The 19187-nt window shown below is 46.8% G+C and overlaps 1 protein-coding gene and 1 pseudogene across 4 annotated transcripts in view; one reads left to right on the top strand and one right to left on the bottom strand.

The window, feature by feature from the left end:
• UNC13B (unc-13 homolog B) overlaps nucleotides 1-9415 on the top strand; it is a gene marked incomplete at its 5' end in the record, with an annotated part of 98616 nt that extends 89201 nt beyond the window's left edge. For 2 of the 3 annotated variants that reach the window (XM_080940368.1, XM_080940367.1), the window contains 15 exons: nucleotides 2018-2144; nucleotides 2337-2433; nucleotides 2647-2790; nucleotides 3271-3348; nucleotides 3745-3822; nucleotides 4272-4360; nucleotides 4573-4725; nucleotides 4836-4959; nucleotides 5045-5101; nucleotides 5263-5343; nucleotides 5889-6036; nucleotides 7406-7462; nucleotides 8091-8183; nucleotides 8464-8623; nucleotides 8787-9415. In XM_080940368.1, the coding sequence (XP_080796494.1) occupies nucleotides 2018-2144; nucleotides 2337-2433; nucleotides 2647-2790; nucleotides 3271-3348; nucleotides 3745-3822; nucleotides 4272-4360; nucleotides 4573-4725; nucleotides 4836-4959; nucleotides 5045-5101; nucleotides 5263-5343; nucleotides 5889-6036; nucleotides 7406-7462; nucleotides 8091-8183; nucleotides 8464-8623; nucleotides 8787-9072 (1772 nt within the window). In that variant the 3' untranslated portion in view covers nucleotides 9073-9415. The remainder of the gene's footprint in view (nucleotides 1-2017; nucleotides 2145-2336; nucleotides 2434-2646; nucleotides 2791-3270; nucleotides 3349-3744; nucleotides 3823-4271; nucleotides 4361-4572; nucleotides 4726-4835; nucleotides 4960-5044; nucleotides 5102-5262; nucleotides 5344-5888; nucleotides 6037-7405; nucleotides 7463-8090; nucleotides 8184-8463; nucleotides 8624-8786) is intronic. The other variant, XM_080940369.1, reaches the window with a different exon arrangement.
• A 1132-nt stretch (nucleotides 9416-10547) lies between these two features.
• LOC308438842 (peptidyl-prolyl cis-trans isomerase FKBP1A-like) lies at nucleotides 10548-13073 on the bottom strand (annotated as a pseudogene). The gene is made up of 2 exons: nucleotides 12780-13073; nucleotides 10548-10562 (listed from the first exon to the last, which is right to left on the bottom strand). The product of its transcript is annotated as a peptidyl-prolyl cis-trans isomerase FKBP1A-like (transcript).
• Between the last annotated feature and the right edge of the window lie 6114 nt (nucleotides 13074-19187).

Here is a 19187-nt window from a genome sequence, read left to right as displayed (position 1 = left end):
ATGCTTGGTGAGCCATTAGAACAAGAACTGCTGGTTCTCAGAGTGACAGCTGAAGAGAAAGGCCAGCTGAAGAGAAAGGCCGGGGACTTGGGTGAGAAGAAGATAGAACTGACCCTGATGGTAGAAGGAAAGTTGGGATGGCAGAGGGCGTGAGAGTGGTTGAGTTCCCCGCCATTTCTGTGTAATTTGTTGATTGACAAATGCAGCTATGTAATTACCCTCCCACTTGAAATGGGAAGGAGAAAGTTCTCTCGCTTCTTTGCAGTAAATCCCATCCCCATTCACCATTTATCGAGTATTTCCTTTCCGCCAGGCACTGTGCTGCTTGTTGAATACTTACTAAGGTGAATAAGGCAGAGCTTTGACTCTTGAGAAGCCCACAGGCCAATCTAGAAACAGATTTATAAATTGGTGTTTATCATACAAAGTTCTAAATGCCACAAACAGAATGAATATAGGGTGCTGAGAACATTAAAGAGAACCATGTAAGAGGTGGACAAGACCTAAGATCGACAAAGCAAAAGCATTGGAGGACATTGTTACTGCAGAAAGACAGCAAAGGGAACAGAACACCGGGTGTTTCTGGCCCAGCATTTTACCAACTGAGCTATCTCTGCAGTGCCCTCACGTAGCCTTGCTAGAGCATTAACTCTGGATCTTGTTAGAAAAATGCACATCCAATGTTTAAACACTCATCTACTTAGTGTTTATGTACTGAAGTTACTGCTTGATATAGAAATTGGTGCCTGGTACCAGAGGACACATAATGGATTATCAGAGAATGTAAGAAAATGTTCAGGTGTCACCGGGAAGCCCTGCCCCCATTTCCAGTGCATTGTTGATCAAGTATAAAGGAGACAGTCAGCACACCCTGCGCCATCATTCTGTCTCAGGGTCAGGGACTGGGTCAAGAGCTCCAGAGAATGGAATAGAAAAGAGAGTCTCTGGTATCCCCAATTTTCCCACTTGTTGTTGCTCATTGGTATCTCTGCTTTGTCACAAGCCACTACTATCATTCGTATTCGAAAAGTCTTGTTTGCTGTTGGTAAGAACTTTTGGTTGTCCCTTTGCCTCTAGTCTTCTACCCTTCCTTCTCTTGCTCACTGCTTCCTAGAAGAGATGGCAAATGTAGATTCGGGTTCCAGTGGTCCTACATTTCCAAAAGATGGAAGTCTGGGGACCTCAAGCCTTTCCAGGCTGTGGCCCAGGCTTCTCCTTCCCTGACGAGTGTCTGCTGCAGTAGTCACTAGAACTCGCAAGCATCCCTAGACTAGATGTTCTGCTTTGACTTGGAGAAGCAATTAATACGTCATCTATAAAGACAGTGTGTGGATGTGGTCAGTGTTCTAGACTCTGAGCGAGTTTCATCCTAGATTTCGGTTCAGCTAGCCATCCCATCCGAACCATAGCAATACTTCTATTTTCTACAGCATGGTGGCCTGTTTTCCAGTTTCCGCAGTGATGATACTCATTTGCATATTTCCCTGAGGGCTCATTCTCTATGTATCAGCTCTTCTTGGGAGCCCTTCACTTTACCTTGAGATTCTGTCATAACATGGCTGTTCCCTGTCATTCTGTTTGGTTTTTCTCTAGTGTTTCCTATTATCATATTCATGCCATGTGTAACTTAATATCTCTTCATTTAATCCTACTTGATAAGATAGTTCAGTTACTAAGATCGAACACAAACAAACTGAAGGAAACCATTGTCTTTCCTTCAGGCCTGCCCCCTAGTCCCTGGTAGACCCCACTAATTATCATAAGCACCATTTCCTTTCCTTACCAGAGACGTCACTTTGCACTTCTAGAAGTCAGAGTGAAACCATAGACTTTACTTGGCTTAGCCCTGTAAAGGAAGCTCTTAGAGGATGGGTTTGGGGGGTGGATGTTAGAAGTCCTCGTGAGTCACCTGTCCTCTAGGCTCTCTGGCAGAGCCACCTATGTAGACTACTGCCTTCGGGAACACAGGAGCCACGGCTCCTGTTAAAACTGGATCCATTTTCCCTCTCTTCATTAGAGCATGAGAAAGACCGGCTGTGTAAGAGTGCTGACTACATGAACCTGCACTTCAAGGTGAAGTGGCTGCACAATGAATATGTGCGGGATCTGCCTGCTCTCCAGGGGCAGGTGCCTGAGTACCCAGCGTGAGTGTGTGGGCAGCGAACAGGAGGGAGGGGTTCCGACTGGGTAAAGATGGTACCCTACACTGAGTTTACTAGGCTACGTTCAGACTGCATTGTAGACACTGCTTTAGAAAGTGTTAATGCCCTGCCTCCCAGAGAGTCCATCTGGAGGAGCTGTCAGGTCTAGGCTCAGTTCTCCTGTCCTAACTACAGGTGGTTTGAGCAGTTTGTGCTACAGTGGCTAGATGAAAATGAAGCTGTGTCTCTGGAGTTCCTTCATGGGGCCTTGGAACGAGATAAGAAGGATGGGGTAAGTTGGGGACTTTAGCTACACAGTGGTCAGTTGGGTCTCGGCATTCAGCTATTGGCCAGAAGTTTTGGGATTCTGCTAGGCTGATCTGCCCCACCCTACACAATCTGTAGGAAAACTGTGGAGAACATGGAGCCACTCATGCTAGGCAGACCTCTTTCAAACCCTAAAGCTACGTATGGATGGTTATTTCATGTGTGTGGTCTTCCTTAGTTCCAGCAGACCTCAGAGCATGCCTTGTTTTCCTGTTCTGTGGTGGACGTCTTTACACAACTCAACCAGAGCTTTGAGATCATCCGGAAGTTGGAATGTCCAGACCCCAGCATCCTTGCCCACTACATGAGAAGGTTTGCTAAGGTAACAGCGGATCTCCTGGGCCCTTGCCCCCTTGCGCCACTCACATTAGTCATAGGCCGGCCTTCTACCCTCTTCAGTGGAGGCCTTCTGGAAGGCCTTACGTTACCTACTTCCCCTATGCTGTGTCTTAACCAGACTGATAGCCTGTCTCAGTTCTGCTCTGCAGTTGAGAGGGAACTTTGCTCCTTCCTACAAGTCCTTCTTTTCTTTCTTGATTGGAGGGGGGGTTGTTTCACATATTTGAGACCTGATCTTGCTATATAGCCCTGGCTGGTTTAGAACCCACTGTGTAGCCCAGACTGGCATTGAACCTACAACAGTCCTCCTAGCCTCTGTCTCCCGAGTGCTGGGACTATATGTGCACATCACTGCAGCCGGCTCCCTGCTGTTATTGTGCTGGGATGAGAAATGGAACTTCAGGCAACAAGGACCCTGTGAGACGTTAAGGGTTCTTTCTTTCCTTTTCTTCTCTTTCCTCAGACCATCGGGAAAGTGCTGATGCAATATGCAGACATCTTATCAAAGAGCTTCCCAGATTACTGCACCAAGGAGAGACTGGTAGGGCCTGGCTCTGGGCACTGACAGGAAGGGAGTGGAGGATATTTGAATGGCCTCAGCTGTTTGTGACTTCTCGTACCCTTCGTGCTCTGCTTGAAGATAATGAGATGTTCGCTAAGAGTGCCTCTGAGCCTCCGATTGCTTCTTTTTCCTCTAAGCATTTACCTGTGTTCAGTTAAAAATGTTAAGACATTTACAGTTAGAGAATAATACCATGAGTTCCTGTGTAAGTACCACCTAGCCTGAATTTAGGCAAACATGCTTACTATCTTTGTTCAAAGAGAATTCTCTGAATTGGCTTTTCGCCTTGGTATAACTTGATAGAGTGAGGGACCCTACAGTAGGGGCACTGTGCTAAAAGGAGCTAAGACTGAAGGGGTCTGTTTGTCCCCAAAGCCCTGTATCCTGATGAACAACATGCAGCAACTGAGGGTCCAGCTGGAGAAAATGTTTGAGGCCATGGGAGGCAAAGAGGTAAGTTTAGGGGATGTGCTTACCGCACTTTGCCTGGGCTGAATTGCCTGGCCACAGAGCTCTACCTCCTCTCAATTAAGTGTAGGTGAGGTGTGCTTAGCGTCTGACTTAGGATGGCTTCATTTGAGAAAGGCATTGTGGTAAAATCCTAGAAGGGGAAAGTAGCCTCTGGGTTACTAACCCAGAGAAACAAGCATAGAGGTGGGGCCCTAGGAGGGAGAGCCAGGCATTTGGGGTAGAGAATTAGCCATTGGGGTATGTTTCTATGAATTAGGCTTGGGCCCTAGGACGGAGGGGCGGACACTGAGGTTTAGTCCTAGGAAGGAGGAAACAGCATTGAGATATGGTCCTAGGAGGGAAGAATGGATGTTGGGGTATGGCCCTGAAGGGAAATGGTGACATATGAAAACGTGTCAACAGTCTAACCTGCTCTACCCCTATGGCCATAGCTGGACTCTGAAGCTGCAGACAGTCTGAAGGAGCTGCAGGTGAAACTGAATACAGTTCTGGATGAGCTTAGCATGGTGTTTGGAAACAGGTCAGTGGCCCCCAAAATATGCAGCCTTTAGAGCCAGATGTAGTTTCCAGACATTTTCTAGAGCTGCTGTCCATATCCATCCAGTCTAGGCAGTCCTATATCCCCGTGTGTTGTCCCTGTGGAGACACAGCGTAAGGAAATGAGTCTAAATTGCTGTTGCTCCACTGTTGGTGTGAGAGACACGGAGGGCTGCACTGTGGGCATATGTGTAGCTTCCAGGTGCGGATTGATGAATGTGTTCGACAAATGGCTGACATCCTGGGCCAAGTTCGGGGCACAGGGAACGCATCCCCTAACGCCAGAGCCTCGGTGGCTCAGGATGCAGATAGTGTGCTGCGACCTCTCATGGACTTCCTGGATGGCAAGTGAGTAGCGCTCTGAGAGGAGACGTAAAGCTGAGGCCTTCAGATGGGGAGCCTCGGGGGAGCGGCCACTCCAGACCTTCCCCAGCCTCACGTGTTGTCTGAACCTGTAGCCTCACGCTGTTTGCCACTGTGTGTGAGAAGACGGTTCTGAAGCGAGTCCTGAAGGAGCTCTGGCGAGTGGTGATGAACACCGTGGAGCGGGTCATCGTCCTGCCCCCACTCATGGACCAGACAGTAAGACCGCCACCCTCCCAATGGCTACTGTCTCCTTTCCCTCACTCCTCACCACCTCATACAGTTCAGCTCTTTCTCTGCCCAGGGCACCCAGCTGATCCTAACTGCTGCCAAGGAGCTGAGCCAGCTTTCCAAACTCAAGGTTCTTGGGATGTGGGATCCATGAGGCTGCAGGGAGGGCGCCTGGGGCCTGATGATGGGCAGAGAACTACTATGTGAAGGCTGTTTTTAAATTGGCTGCTGAGGGCACTGCACTTATGACTGCTCTGGGCTTTCCTGATAATGTTTTCTCTGGGGTTCCAGGACCACATGGTACGAGAGGAAACACGGAATCTCACTCCAAAGCAGTGTGCTGTCCTCGACTTGGCCTTGGACACCATCAAGGTGGACACCCCCCTTTTCCTTCTCCAGGCAGTCCCCCACGCACACTTGGCCTTGGTACCCAACTCTGCAGACTCTTAGTACTCTGTATCCAGAGAGCATGGCCTGGGCAGTGTTGGGGTACAGGGAGGGGGGGAGAGAGAGAGGCAGACAATTCCAAGCCCAAGACACAAGGCTGCTAAGGTGATGAGTCAGGTGCATGTAAACTACAACTGAGGCATCTGGGGAAGCACATTTGAAGTGTCATTTCCCCCAGGTTCAGAGAGGTAAAGGACCACTTTTGGCTTTTTACCTACCTAAAATGCTTCCATCTTATACCTGCCCAAGTTGATAGTCCCTTTCTTCAAACACCGCTTCCAGAAATATGCCCTTCCCCTACTGTTCCTGCCAAATACCTGAATGGTGCTGAGGGATTCTGGCTGGCTCCTTGGGTGTCCCTGATCAAAGTTTATCAAAGAGTCTGTTCTTATAGTCCTCTTCTGGCTTCTCTGAGGGCAGCTGGGGAGCTGCCTCTGTGAGGATGAAGCAGGTGATCGTTTGTCTTTCAGCAATACTTCCATGCAGGAGGCAATGGTCTGAAGAAAACCTTCCTGGAAAAGAGCCCAGACCTGCAGTCTCTACGTTATGCCCTCTCTCTGTATACACAGACTACAGACACTCTCATCAAGACATTTGTGCGCTCACAGACTGCCCAGGGTAAGGGTCTAAGGACTGTGTTCCCACCCCTTCCCACATACAGCACCTGTAGGGAACTTTTGTTGTTCAGCCCTTGGAGCGGAGCCAATTTCTCCTCGAAGCTTGGCTGACAACATTCAGTACTTAACCAGGCACATACCCACACAAGACATGGGAATGAGGGTCACGGGCTTTGCAAATGTGTCTGGGATTTCCTTATTCCTTTTCCTGGACATTTCCTGCCCAGTGCACATTTACTTGGCTCAGCTTTGTACAGATGAAGTAATGTAGTGAGGAAGCTTTGACGGAATATTTGGATACATGTGCAGCCTTTCTGCTTTACTTGGTGCTGTTCTGGAGGGAAAACCGAGCAAAGGGATCCCCAGACAGACAGCATGGGTAAAAAGAAGACCAAGGCAGCTCACAGGCAGCTGAAGAGAGTATTGTAAGGCTGAGGGCTCAAGAGTGATGTTTATGCACTGGGGACCAGACAGCTCAGTTGGTCTGTTTTGGAGGCAGGGACAGATTTTTTTTTTTTTTTTGTCTTGGGAATTTTCAGTTCCCCATACTACTTCCTGCCACCAGCTATGCCTGTCCAAACTAAAGCACATCTTCAGAGAGAGGTTCATTCTGGAATTCTGACCCGATCCTGAAGCTGGATCCTTGCAGGAGGCACCTATAGGCATACTTACATGGGTTCCTCCAAGAGAATGTGTGGAGCAGGCTGCCAGGGTTAAGACCCTGATGGCACAACAAGAGTGGGAGGCTTGAGTCTTACTGTGGATGTGAGCTACAAAGCTGACCCAGAAGGAAGAAATCTAAGAAGTTAAGACCGGAAGTGGCTGGAGATGAGAAAATGGAGGGATTGTGCATCTGTGCTCCATTTCCTAAGCTGCTCTCAGTTGAGAGTCTGGGAAAAAAAAAAAAAAAAAAACAAGAAGGGATGGAAGTAGCTGAAGGGAGCAGGGAGAACTTCTGCAGAGCTGAGGACATACACAGCCTGTAATATGAGGGAGGGTCTGAGTTAACCCAGGAGGCTTTTGAAAGCATCGAGCTACAGCTAGGTGACTGAAGACGGGCAAAAAGTGCTAGTGGGGCACCATAGGGATTTTTGTGTGTCACTTAAGGGGCTAGGAAGTCAGAAGCTGACATCTTTGCCTTTCCCTGCTGACCTTAGATATGTTCTATCTATACTTTCTACTGTTCTGCCATGGTTTACTTGGTCTCTACTCAGGCATTGACTTTGGCTCTTTGACTCTTGCATCCTGCCCCATCTGAGTTCCTCAGAATGTCTGTGAACTCTCTCAAATGGCTGTAACTCTTGGACCTCTAACCGCTCTTCTTTCTCTGTCCTCCTGCTGCTCACCTTGACTTGCCTGTCCTCGCTCAGTACATGATGGGAAAGGTGTTAGGTTTACTGCTAACGAGGACATTCGGCCAGAAAAGGGTATGTTCTTTTACGTTGTGCAACTCTGAATCAAACAGACTCACTGTGGACTACAGCAAGCCTTATGCTGGGAATGGCTGGACCAGCCATTAAAAGTTCAGGAGTTCTGTGCCAAATCTTAGCTTTTGGCAGTGGATGCCTGACTTCTTCAGAGATCGTGACTAGAGAGTTGGTCTATGGATTGAAGTAGGACGGAGAAGGGAGACCCAGAAATCCCAAGGACAGGCGCAAGATTGCTTCCCTTACCTTAAGAACATTAATAAATGTTGTTAAGTCAGGGCACAGTCGCACACGCCTATAATCTGATAAGTCAAGAGGCCCAAGCAGGAGGCTCTCAAGTTCCTATCCACCCTGCACTACGCAGGGAATAAGAATGAGCAGAAAGCAAAGAGGAGGGAAGGCGGGAGGGAGAGTTCGAAGTGTATTTTTAAAGTAAGTCTCTTCTAAGATACAGCCAGCTTATTTTGCGTTACAATGCACAGCCTCATTCTTTTTCTCCTTTTGTTTCCTCTCCCATTTGATACTTCCCCATGACTACTGTGGGTGATTTCTTCTGGCTTCAGGGTGGGTGTGAGGTAGGGCATTCTCACCTCGTCTGAGCTGCACTCCTGTATCTCTCTGTGCCCAGGGGCTGGTGTGGATGATCCCGTGGGAGAAGTCTCTATCCAGGTGGACTTGTTTACACATCCTGGCACTGGGGAGCATAAGGTCACAGTGAAAGGTAAGTTCTGTTCGCTTGGACATCGGACCCTTATCCCCTTTACATTCTCCTCCCAGTGCCCCTCCCACAGGGGTGCTGAATCTGTTTCCTGTCTGGATCCTGTTCCCTTAATGTCTTGTCCAGGATGTGCCTAGTCCTGCAGAGTTTGACCCTGTCTTAACCATGGCCTCACTCGTCTCTTGAAAGCAGGGGCTGCTCCATCCTTTCCAAGGGGAATATGACCCAGGGCTTAAACTAGAAATACTGTGGGATCCCTCACAGATCTCCCTTGTTTGAACAGTGGTAGCTGCCAATGACCTCAAGTGGCAGACAGCAGGTATGTTCCGACCCTTTGTGGAAGTGACCATGGTTGGCCCACACCAAAGTGATAAGAAGAGGAAGTTCACAACCAAGTCTAAAAGTAACAGCTGGACTCCCAAGTACAACGAGACATTTCACTTGTAAGTCAGAGATTAGGAAACCTACAGAGCTCTGGATTTGGGGAGTGCTGGGTGGTAAGGCTGAAGCGACTGGGAGTAGACCAGCTGGTTAGATGTCAACCTTGGGTAAATTCAGCAGCAAATGTTCAGTTCTGGTTTTTTATCCTCTACCCTGTGCTCATAGCCTCCTGGGAAATGAAGAGGGTCCAGAGGCCTATGAATTGCAGATATGTGTGAAGGATTACTGCTTTGCCCGGGAGGATCGTGTGATAGGACTGGCAGTGATGCCCCTCAGGGATGTGGCAGCTAAGGGCAGCTGTGCCTGCTGGTGCCCGTTGGGCCGGAAGATCCATATGGACGAGACAGGCATGACCATTCTTCGGATTCTGTCTCAGAGGAGTAATGATGAGGTAGCCCGAGAGTTCGTGAAGCTCAAATCAGAGTCTCGATCCACAGAGGAAGGGAGCTGACCATCTCTGCCGTCTCTGCCTAGTGTGCTATCCAGTCAGCACCCACTGCACAGATTCGCCGGGAGAGTCACCGTGTAGCTACAGCCCCTGTAGTCAGAAGGCCGACTCTCCCAGTTAAGGATGTCTAAGGAGAGCCGTGGGGTAGTAAGACAGTGGCTTTCAGAGAAAAGTCCCGAATCCCCAACCAGTAGGTCTGTGGTGCTAGGAGCTGGGCTGTGGAAGCTACTTCATGGAGAGACTTTTCCATAAATAGAGAAGGACGGACACTTCCAAAAATGTCAGCTATTCTTGGTAGACAACTGTCTACTCCACTTTCCACTTTGACCCCTCCCTAAGCCGCACTTTGTCCAGGTAGGCACTTACGTGTTCCTTAGAACATGCTCAGAAGGCCTGGAGTTTGTCCCTGGCTGAGATGTGCACAGTGGAGATTGGCCAGAGCAGGAGCACACAATGGATTTCACTGTCACTTGAGCAGCAGGACTGGTCTGTGTGGCTTCAGTGAGAACAAGGCTTGGAAACTGTTGAACAAGATACCTTCTGCAGAGGCGCTGAGCTAATTCCCTTGCTCAGAATAGCTGTCATAAGTCAAAGCAGGTTCACATGGTGCTTTGGAGTCCTGAGCAGAATATTTCTTTGGAATCCAGGCACCAGGGGTCTCATCTGCCCAGAGTACTCCCAGCCCCCTACTCCTGTAAGCAGGGAGTGATGCTTAGAACACACACACACACACACACACACACACACACACATACACAGTATCTTATATGTATAAACTTGAAGGCTAATTAAGGATCCAAGGATATTTTCTTGAGTAGTCCCTGAACAAAGCCAAAAATAATGGAAAATAGTCTAGAAAGAACTGTTCTCACCTATGGCCACAACCTTCTGGCTGTCCTTACAGAAAACATCTAGTTTTGGCCTTCTTTTTTTCTCTGGGATCAGCTGCTGTTCCCCACAGGTTGGTCAAGCATAAAGAAGGAGTTTGGACCCCTGTTCTTCTGTATGAGCTGGATGGAGGGGCCTTAGGGCTTCCTGGAAGGTCAGATGGGCTTCCTGGACCCTTGCTCAGAAATATGACTTGATCCTTGGATTTCCTGATAGTAGCCTCCTGAACTTGCTAAGGACTCAATGTTGTCCACAATTCGCCAGTCAATACAAGAAACAAACCAAGCATCTTTGCTGTTTTTAACTATTATATGTGCCATTATTATGGGAAATTGTAGGGTAGACTTTAATAAATTATCTTATAGGAGTTTTTGGAGTCTGGAATTCTTTGAATATGTGGGAAACTATAAAAATGGCTGTCATGTTTCATCATAACTTTTGGACTACTAGCCCCTGGTTACACACTCCCACTCCACTTACAGCCAATGGTGGAACCTAAGTGTTCTGAATGACCACTAATTCCACAGTCATTAGGCCGAATCATTTTTGGTTTTGTCTGAGACAACCAGTCTGATAAACAGTCTTGTTACCTAGGGATCAGCTTCCTACAAAAGGTGCAGAAGAGAAGGAGCCGACATGTGCCACAGAAAAGTAGTCCATGCTTCCTCCTCCCTTTCTAGGATCACTAAGGGCAGATCAGCCTGGGCTGTGAGGCAAGGCATCTGCAGAGGACTGAGGCAGCTGTGACAGTCTGAACAGCTCGAGACTGAGGCTGCTGTGACAGTCCAAACAGCACAGGACTGAGGCTGCTATGACAGTCCCTACAGCACGGGACTGAGGCAGCTGTGACAGTCCCTACAGCACGGGACTGAGGCTGCTATGACAGTCCAAACAGCACGGGACTGAGGCTGCTGTGACAGTCCCTACAGCATGGGACTGAGGCTGCTGTGACAGTCCCTACAGCACGGGACTGAGGCTGCTGTGACGGTCCAGGTTAGGCTCTTCGTCCCAGCTCTTTTCAAGGCAGATAAGCTGTGGTAGCAAACTTGGAAGGCAGAAGAAGGAGGGTTAAAATGAGGCCTCATGGAATCAGAAAGGATGACAGAAAATACAGACCTCACCCTCCTTCCTACCATAGCCAGCACAGCAACAGGAAACTGGATCCATTTTCATTGCTCGATAGATTCTTCACTAGTCAGTTACCAAGTCATTTTAAAGCTTCTTCCTTCTCCCCTTCTCCTAATGCAGCCACTTTCTTTCACCTCTGCATCAAAATTGTCCCCAGGGGCTGAGCAGGGCTGCTCACACTTCAAGACCAACAGTTGGGAGATAGGCATTTGGATCTCTGTGAATCTGAGGCCAGATTGGGCCATAGCAGTTCCAGGCTACAGTTATACCATGTTGAAAAATGGAATGTCCCCGTGAACCTACTATGTTCCCTAGTCCCACTACTGCTAGTTGTTTAGGGGCTTGATCAGGTTCATTTTCTCTGCCACCTAAAGAACTACAAGGCAGGGAGAAATCTCAACCATGACAGGCAGCTGTAGAGAAATTGCAAAAGGGCAGATTCAGCAGTTGGAAGAAAGCTTTTTAATAAAACTGAGAAAACATTCCCATTCAGCAGGGACATAAAAACTCTTCTACAAAGCAGAAGCCCAGCTTCTGCTTTGTTTTTTTGGATTTTTTTGTTTTTGTTTTTGTTTTTTGTTTTCTTGGAAAAGCCAGCATAAAGCACTTTTATTGCAGTAATAAAACGTGACCCTCATATGTAGTGAAGAGGGTAGGGGACAAAAGCATTCTCTCACCAAATCACTACATAGGACAGCAGAGGGTGAGAAGGAACTGAAGGAGGAAAAGCCTGGAAGCCGAGGTCAGCAGAGAGAGTGAGCCAAGCACCAAACCCCAGGAGCTGCTAAGCTATGCTGACCAGCATCATTTCTTAAGAGAACACTCAAGGATTTGTCGTGGTAGCTGAGCATCCATTGGGTGGTGAGTCTACAAACAGCACCTTCAGCTTAAACTTTCCACTGAACTTCTTAAAATTTAGGAAGTGGGACTTAGATAGTTACAAGATTACAAAAGCCCAGAAAATCCATTAGAAAAACTAGAGGATGAAAAACAAATTAAGCCAGGTCACAGAGAAGGCTTCAGAGGTCCCTGCCGCCCCAGGGACAGATGTAGTGTCCACACTGCAGTGAAAGAACCTGCTTCAAAAGGCAGCCATCTTATAAGATGGGAGGACTGTCGGAAGCGAAGGCTCTCTCCCTCCCTTTCCACTTCGGTTTGGGCAGGGCTTTCAGTGTAACAGGGCCCCTCACTGGAGAAAGACCCAGCCGTCAACAGCATCTCGAATCTGCCATGGCTCTGCAGCACAGCAGCAGACTGTCTTAATCATCGAAAAATAAAAATAAAATAAAAATTCTTGCAAATCCCACCCCCAGCACCAATTCCTGTTCTAAAGTTAACCCATTGCTTGTGCTGTTCACACTTGACAGTATACTTCATTGGGAACTTAGATCTGAAAGACAGAAACTGAGTCTTTACCCCAAAACAAAGTAACTTGGGATTTATGGCGTATAGTTTAGGCAGAAGAGGGAAGAGGACATGGAGGTGTCCGAAGCAAAGCCAAGTGTCGGAACACATTGAGTTGGGTAGGTGTCTATACAAAGAGTGGTGGACATCTGGAAAAGCTCCCCGTGGATTCGCGAGCACCCATCGGGAGGTACCCGATTCCTCCGCAGCAGATCCATGTGCAGAGATAAGGGAGGACACTTCTGTCATTTCCAGTTTTGGAAGCTCCACATCAAAAAAAAAAAAAAAACAAGAGTAGCATGTGGTGGGGTGATGCCTGGGTGCCCGTGGCTCCATAGGCATAGTCTGTGGGGATTATCAGTTTGGCTCTCTGACCCACATTTATCCGGGCTACCCCTTCTTCCCAACCTCGGATCACCTCCTGCTTGCCTGGTGTAAACTTAAAAGGCTTTTTTCTGTCCCGAGAGGAGTCCATTTTTTTTCCACCTTCAAGCATCCCCGTGTAAGTGCACCACGCAGGTCTGGCCGCGCTTCGGGAAGGTGCGCCCATCTCCAGGACAGATGGTCTCCACCTGCACTCCCATGGCCGTGGCCGTGTTGGCCAAGGAGAAGGACGTGGGTGGAGCTGCGACTAGCGTCAAGTCTGAGAGGACCTGGCCAAAGGTTCGGCTTCGTTGGAAGCCCAGCTTCTTGATGGCTAGCAACTTGTAAAGTGTGAAGTCTTCCTCCCCTAATTTAGGGTTGGTGAGTTTGAGGAAAGACAGGACAGTTGGTTGGCCCACAACTGTTGTGTAAACATGTCCTGATCTGGCCTTGAACTCGCTGACCCATTCCATCAGCAGGGGCCACACTGGCAGGAGGGGTTTTTAGAAAGCCCACAAGACAACTAATCATCATCGTCATTTTTTTTAAAGCTCCCAGGCCCTTGTCTCAGGTCAAAAGGGCGAAGAAGAAGCCAGGCATCTTAGAAGTTGACAGTCATATTACTTAGTTATGGCCCCTCTCATGTTTGCCTATCAGGGACTCTGTCTCGTGGTATTTTTTATTTTCCCTTTCTGGATTGCTGATAAACCCCACCCTTTGTTCCTGCCCCCCCCTTTAAAAAGTACTTTAAAGTTTTATTTATTTTTGTGTGTATGAGTGTTGCCTGGATGTCTGGTACCCAGAGGTCAAAGGAAGGCATCTGACCCTGGGACTGGAGTTATGGATAGTTGTGAGAACCATATGCATGTTCTCTACAAGAACAAGTGCTTTTAACCACTAAGCCATCTCTCTGGGTCCCTCCTCTTTTCAGTGGTCACCGTGGCTTCTAAGCTGGAACTTAACCCTCTCCAGGAATGCACACCCACCACATACCCACACACACAATCCTGCAGCTGGCCGAATTATTGCCCTTATAAGTTCCCTACATAATTGTGCATCCTGCCCCTCGGTGCGAGTTGACATTCTTGTGTCCTTGTTAATGTCCAACCACCCTTTCCAATACCTTTTATTTTAGTCTGTCACCTCTGGGAAGCCATTGGGACTCAACCAGCTCTGGGCAGCACTGTCCATTATTATTCTCCCTCATTAGCCTGAAGTTACCCCAGGGAGGATCTGAGCATTTCGACAGGACTCAGCCATCTCAAGGATTTAGGACTCAACGACTTCAAAGCTAGACTTTTCATCTGCAGTAACCCCGGTCAGGGGGGAGGGGGGACAGCAGAAAGGGGCGTGGCTGGCGACTGGCTCGCAGCAGCTCGTGGGTGGGTGGGTCCAGCTCTGGGCGGAAGTTGTGGCTCTGGCACCTGCGCAGAAAGGTGCAGTTAAGATGGAGGTTGCTGGAGTAGAAGGCCGTGAGGAGATGGTAAGTAGGGGGCGCCCGAGAAAAAGTTACAGTTTTCTTTCAGACAACTTTTCTTGGAATTCCGGGTTACTCATCCTCCTACTTCTCTGAGAACTATTGTAATACTCACCGAGAGAGCTGTCAATATTCCTAAAATATACTGGTTTCCCTGGTACTCCCAGAGGTGTCTTGGTCCAAACAAAGTCTTTATCCTCCCCCAGATAGCTCCCAAAGGGCACACAGTTGCCCATTTATTCCATAAAGCTGGTTAACCCCAAGTCTCCCAGTTGTGTGATATCCCTGGTAACTAAGGAGTTTGCTCATTTCCCCAAGACTGTTAAGATTCTTGGGAATTTACTATGATTTTCTTCCTTTTAATGCCTACTTGGCAGGAAAAATTAATCTACCAAGAACAGACTTTCTAATGTGAATAAGTAGGTGTTTATCTATTCGAGTAACTGCCAAAGAAAACATTGTTTGTTTTCTGTTTTTTTTCTCCCGCTTTGAGATAGGGTCTTGCAGTATACCAGCAACTGGCTTAAAACTCACTGTGTAGACTAGACTACCTTAGAACTTGTATTGATCTTCTGCCTCTGCCTCCTGGCTGCTAGAATCACAAGTATAAATTGTGCCTGGGGTCCTTGGAGGCCAGAAGACAGCATCAGATCTCCTGGAACTGTTAGAGACATAGGAGCTACCAGGTAGGTGCTGGGAGCCCAGCACCACTGAAGAGCAGCGTCTCTCCAGCCCCTTGATACAGTTCTAAACAAAAGAAAAGTAGGAAAGACTTCCAGTTAGAAGGTCTGAACTCGTGGATTGTAAAAGGACAGAATCACTTCCTTTAGCCTAGGTTTATGACATGCCTGTTCACAGCAAATGTTTGGCCTGACCTCTGCATGATCTGCCCAGACCCAGGGGCAGAAAGGCAAAGCTGAAAAAGCAACATAAAATGGCAAAGATGGTACTGAAGCTGGAATAAGAAGAAATAAATGTGGCTTTCAGCTCTGACACTAACTGTTCAGGAGTCTGGCCTTTAGTGTAACCGTTTCCTGCAGTTGTTATTTGGAGTGATAATTCCTTCCATCTCTAATTCAGAGGAGCTGAAATGAGCTCATATACATGGAAGGGCATTAAAAGCTATACATTTTTTCTATGTGAATAAATAAGTATTATGTAAGAGCCTCTGTTCTGATAAAGTCACTTCTAAAGAATTTGTCTTGCTTAGTCCCAAGTTCAAGAAAAAATATATTTGTTGAGTAATTACTATATGTATTCATCTAGTTCCAGGCCCTAGCATTTGATAGGAGACAAATAAGTTGTAAATTTAGGGATGGTCATTAGCATACTTATTACTTATCTAGTGCAGACTCAACAGCATATTGAAGTAGTGGGAAGAATCTAAATTTTAGACTTAACTCTGCTGCTGGATCACTATGAAAAAGACTCTTGTAACTAACCTGAATATCATGTGCATAACCTGCATATTCGAAATACAGAATTAAGGTGACCTCAAATGATCTTTCTGGTTGAACTTACCTAACATAGTAATGAATTTATTGCCTTCCAAGAATGCCCAGAACTGGAAAGACAAGTATTAAAGTCACACTAGGTTTAGCACAGCAGTAGTGAACAACAGAGTTGCCCTGTTTGATAGTCAAATGCTCTGAGACTTTATGGAAGACTAGGCAGACTGGGAAGGATGGGGACAGAGACACTGGAGTAGAAAGAAGGAGGGTGTTACAGGTATTGGAACCTGAATGGAACTTCAAAGGAGTAAAGCAGTCAGCTCTTATCCCCTTTAAAAAGGTCTTTACATTTTAATTATGTATATTGGTCTGTGTTTGGGTGTGTGCACTTGAGTGCCCCTGCCTACTGAAGCCAGCATTGTCAGATACCCCTGGAGCTGGACTAACAGGCTGTTGGGAATGGCCTGATGCAGGTGCTGGGATTCAGACTACGGTCCTCTGCAAGAGCAGTACAAACTCTAACCACTGAGCCTTCTCTTCAGCCTCCATGTATTGTTTATGTAATGTAGTAGTCAGAGTCTTGGCAGAAAGACCGTTGATACAGTCATAAAGATTTGACTTAAGGGCCTGGTCATTGATAAAAGAACTATGAGGGCGTAAGACAAGGGAGAGCAACAGCAGTTAGGAGCTCTCCTAAGACTGAAGGGGCAAAGGCAAATCCATACTACAGTCAAGCCAGAGCTACGGCTCAGGGAGGAGGGGCTTCCAGACAAGAGCTGCGGTCTTCAGTGTGAGAACCACTGCAGGGACTTGTACAAGGTGCAGAGGAATCATTGCCCTAATGTTTCCCATGCACTTCGGTTGCCAGCTAGTACTTCTCATGGGTAAGACTTATCAAGCAGTCTAGAGTCAAGAGAGTGTGGGGGCTGTGACCTATAGAAGTCAGCTTCCTAGACCAGGACAGAGTTAGGGGATAGGAGCAGGAACAGTAAACATCTCCTCGGGGAACAAATCACCATTAAGGATGCTTTAAAAATATCGTAGTGTTCCCTGTGTTGAGATACTAAAAGGTTCAGTTTCAGCGGTATGAGGAGGAGTGTGAGGAGTCTGTGCGGTGGGCTATGGAAGAGTGAGTGTGAGGAGTCTGTGCGGTTGGCTATGGAAGAGTGAGTGTGAGGAGTCTGTGTGCTGGGATATGGAAGAGTGAGTGTGAGGAGTCTGTGTGGTGGAATATGGAAGGCACAGCATGCAGCTCGGTCTGCCCTGGGTGCCCACTTTATATTAGGTCCTTTCTCACATGCCAAAATTGCTCCTTGGCTAAAATATCTTCTCTAGCCAAGGTCTCAAAGTATAGATGGACTGAATGAAAGAAGGGAAAGATAACCTGAACTCTCAGGGACCTGTTGCCCGTTATAATGATTTTGGCTTTTAATGGAAGAAAGCTAAGAAGTCATTGAAAAGTTCTACAGGATCCTCAACTTCTAACATCAGGGTTTTTAAATCATAAACTAGGGGAATCACCTGGATTTGTTTTTTGTTCAGTAAACTTTGATCACTTTTAATTTAGGTGTTGAATTCCTTTTATATCATATGAGGAAGTATATATTAATGGTCCTCAGATTTGAATACACGTTGAAATTATTTAATATTGAATAAATAATACTGATACCTTGAATCCACTATTTGGTTGGTGGGTTGATTGCTTGGTTGGTTTTCAAGACAGGTTTCTTTGCATAGTCCTGGCTATCGTGAAACTCACTCTGTAGACCAGGCTGGCCTTGAAGTCACAAAGATCTGCCTTCTCCTGCCTCACAAGTGCTTGAATTAAAGATGTGTATCACACAACCTGGCTTGAACCCACTATTTTGATTAGCTTTTGGCTGCACAGGAGCCTTATTTCAACCTGAACTGGGTGCTGCATATGCTTATAACTCTAGCTGTCAGGCTAAGGCAGGAGATTGTCACTTCAAGGCAATGGTGCGACATCGTGAAACCAAGTCTCAAAAACAAAATGAGAGGGGCTGGAGAGAGCGCTCAACGGGTAGGTGCGTTCCTGTTCTTCCAGAACACCCAAGTTCAGTTTCAAGCACCCACCCTATCCAGGGAATCTGATGTCCTCTTCTGATCACCACAGCCACCTACATTTGAGTACACTTACTCAAACACAAACACCGGCGCATAATTTTAAAATAAAAATACTTAAAACCCCCATGTTAGGGAGAAGCAAGAGAACCTACATAAAGCACTAAGTAACACATCCAGCAACTAACTTTCTGAGGAATGGTAGGTATTATTATAACATCAGGATGCCAGCTAACTGACAAGCAGTTTTTGCTTCATTCTTAGGTGGTGTTTCTCTGAGATGAAATACTTAAAAGCTTTTATTTCAGGTAAGTGCCCGGCTCAGATGAGCTGAGGTTTGAGGCTCAGCAAGGAGTCCTGGTGCTGTCCCATCCTATACTGCTCCATGTTCTCACACGGTCTGTGCTTTCAGGGCTTTTGTCAAAGCACCAAAATGACACCCTCCTAGAAGTGCCTTACAAATTGGGATCTGCATTGGCTGAAGATGCATCTAGCTCACTGAGAGGGGACCTGCCTAGCATGCACAATGTCTAGGTCAATCACCAGTTGATCAGAATGGGAGAAAGGATAATGTTTACCAGGTGTGCCAGGACCAGAATGTGGGAGGTAGATGAGGATGATCAAGAGTCTGTTTCCACTCTGGGTAAGTTCTAGGCCAGCTTGAGTCCTTGTCTCAAAAAGAAAAAACAAAACAAAACAAAACACCTAGAACGTAAGGACATTTGGTTAGTATTCAAACTTGATTTGCCTCTGATTTTGCATGAAACTATTTGTGCTACAAAGGTGAGAGGGAAAAATTGCAAAATTGAACTTGGGGTTATTATTGATGGTTTTAATTTGTACCTGAGAGTAATGGTTAAGTGTACTTTTTAGAGGATAATAAAAGCAATGTTTAAGGAGTTGAAACACATGGATAAGTAATTTAATTCTGAACGTTTGTAAGCAGAAAGCCATGCTGTGATAACCAGGGTGAAAATATCTTTCACAAAGCTTAAGGTGAGCATGTTTCTAAACTTTGACTTACAAGGGAGACAGCGATTCAGAAAGACTATTGTTGAATGTATCTGTTTAACTGAGATTACAGGACCATCTCTTCTCAGACAGTGTTTGGATAATGCTAGCCATTTAGGCCACAGTTGGGCTTGAGTTGAAAGAGGAAGGAAAACACAAGCAAAGTTACTGAAAGTCTCTGAGAGACATGCTGGAGAAGAGAAATTCCTGAAAGGGTTTAAGGATAGGTAACATGGAGTGGTGTGCATTTGAGAATTAAGGCAAACAGGAAAGCTAAGATGTTCAAGGTTAGTGCTAGAGAAACGTAAAGTCGT

Source organism: Micromys minutus, assembly GCF_963924665.1.
Source record: "Micromys minutus genome assembly, chromosome: 28".
In the NCBI taxonomy this organism is placed as follows: Eukaryota; Metazoa; Chordata; class Mammalia; order Rodentia; family Muridae; genus Micromys; species Micromys minutus.
This window is presented reverse-complemented; position numbering and strand designations above follow the sequence as displayed.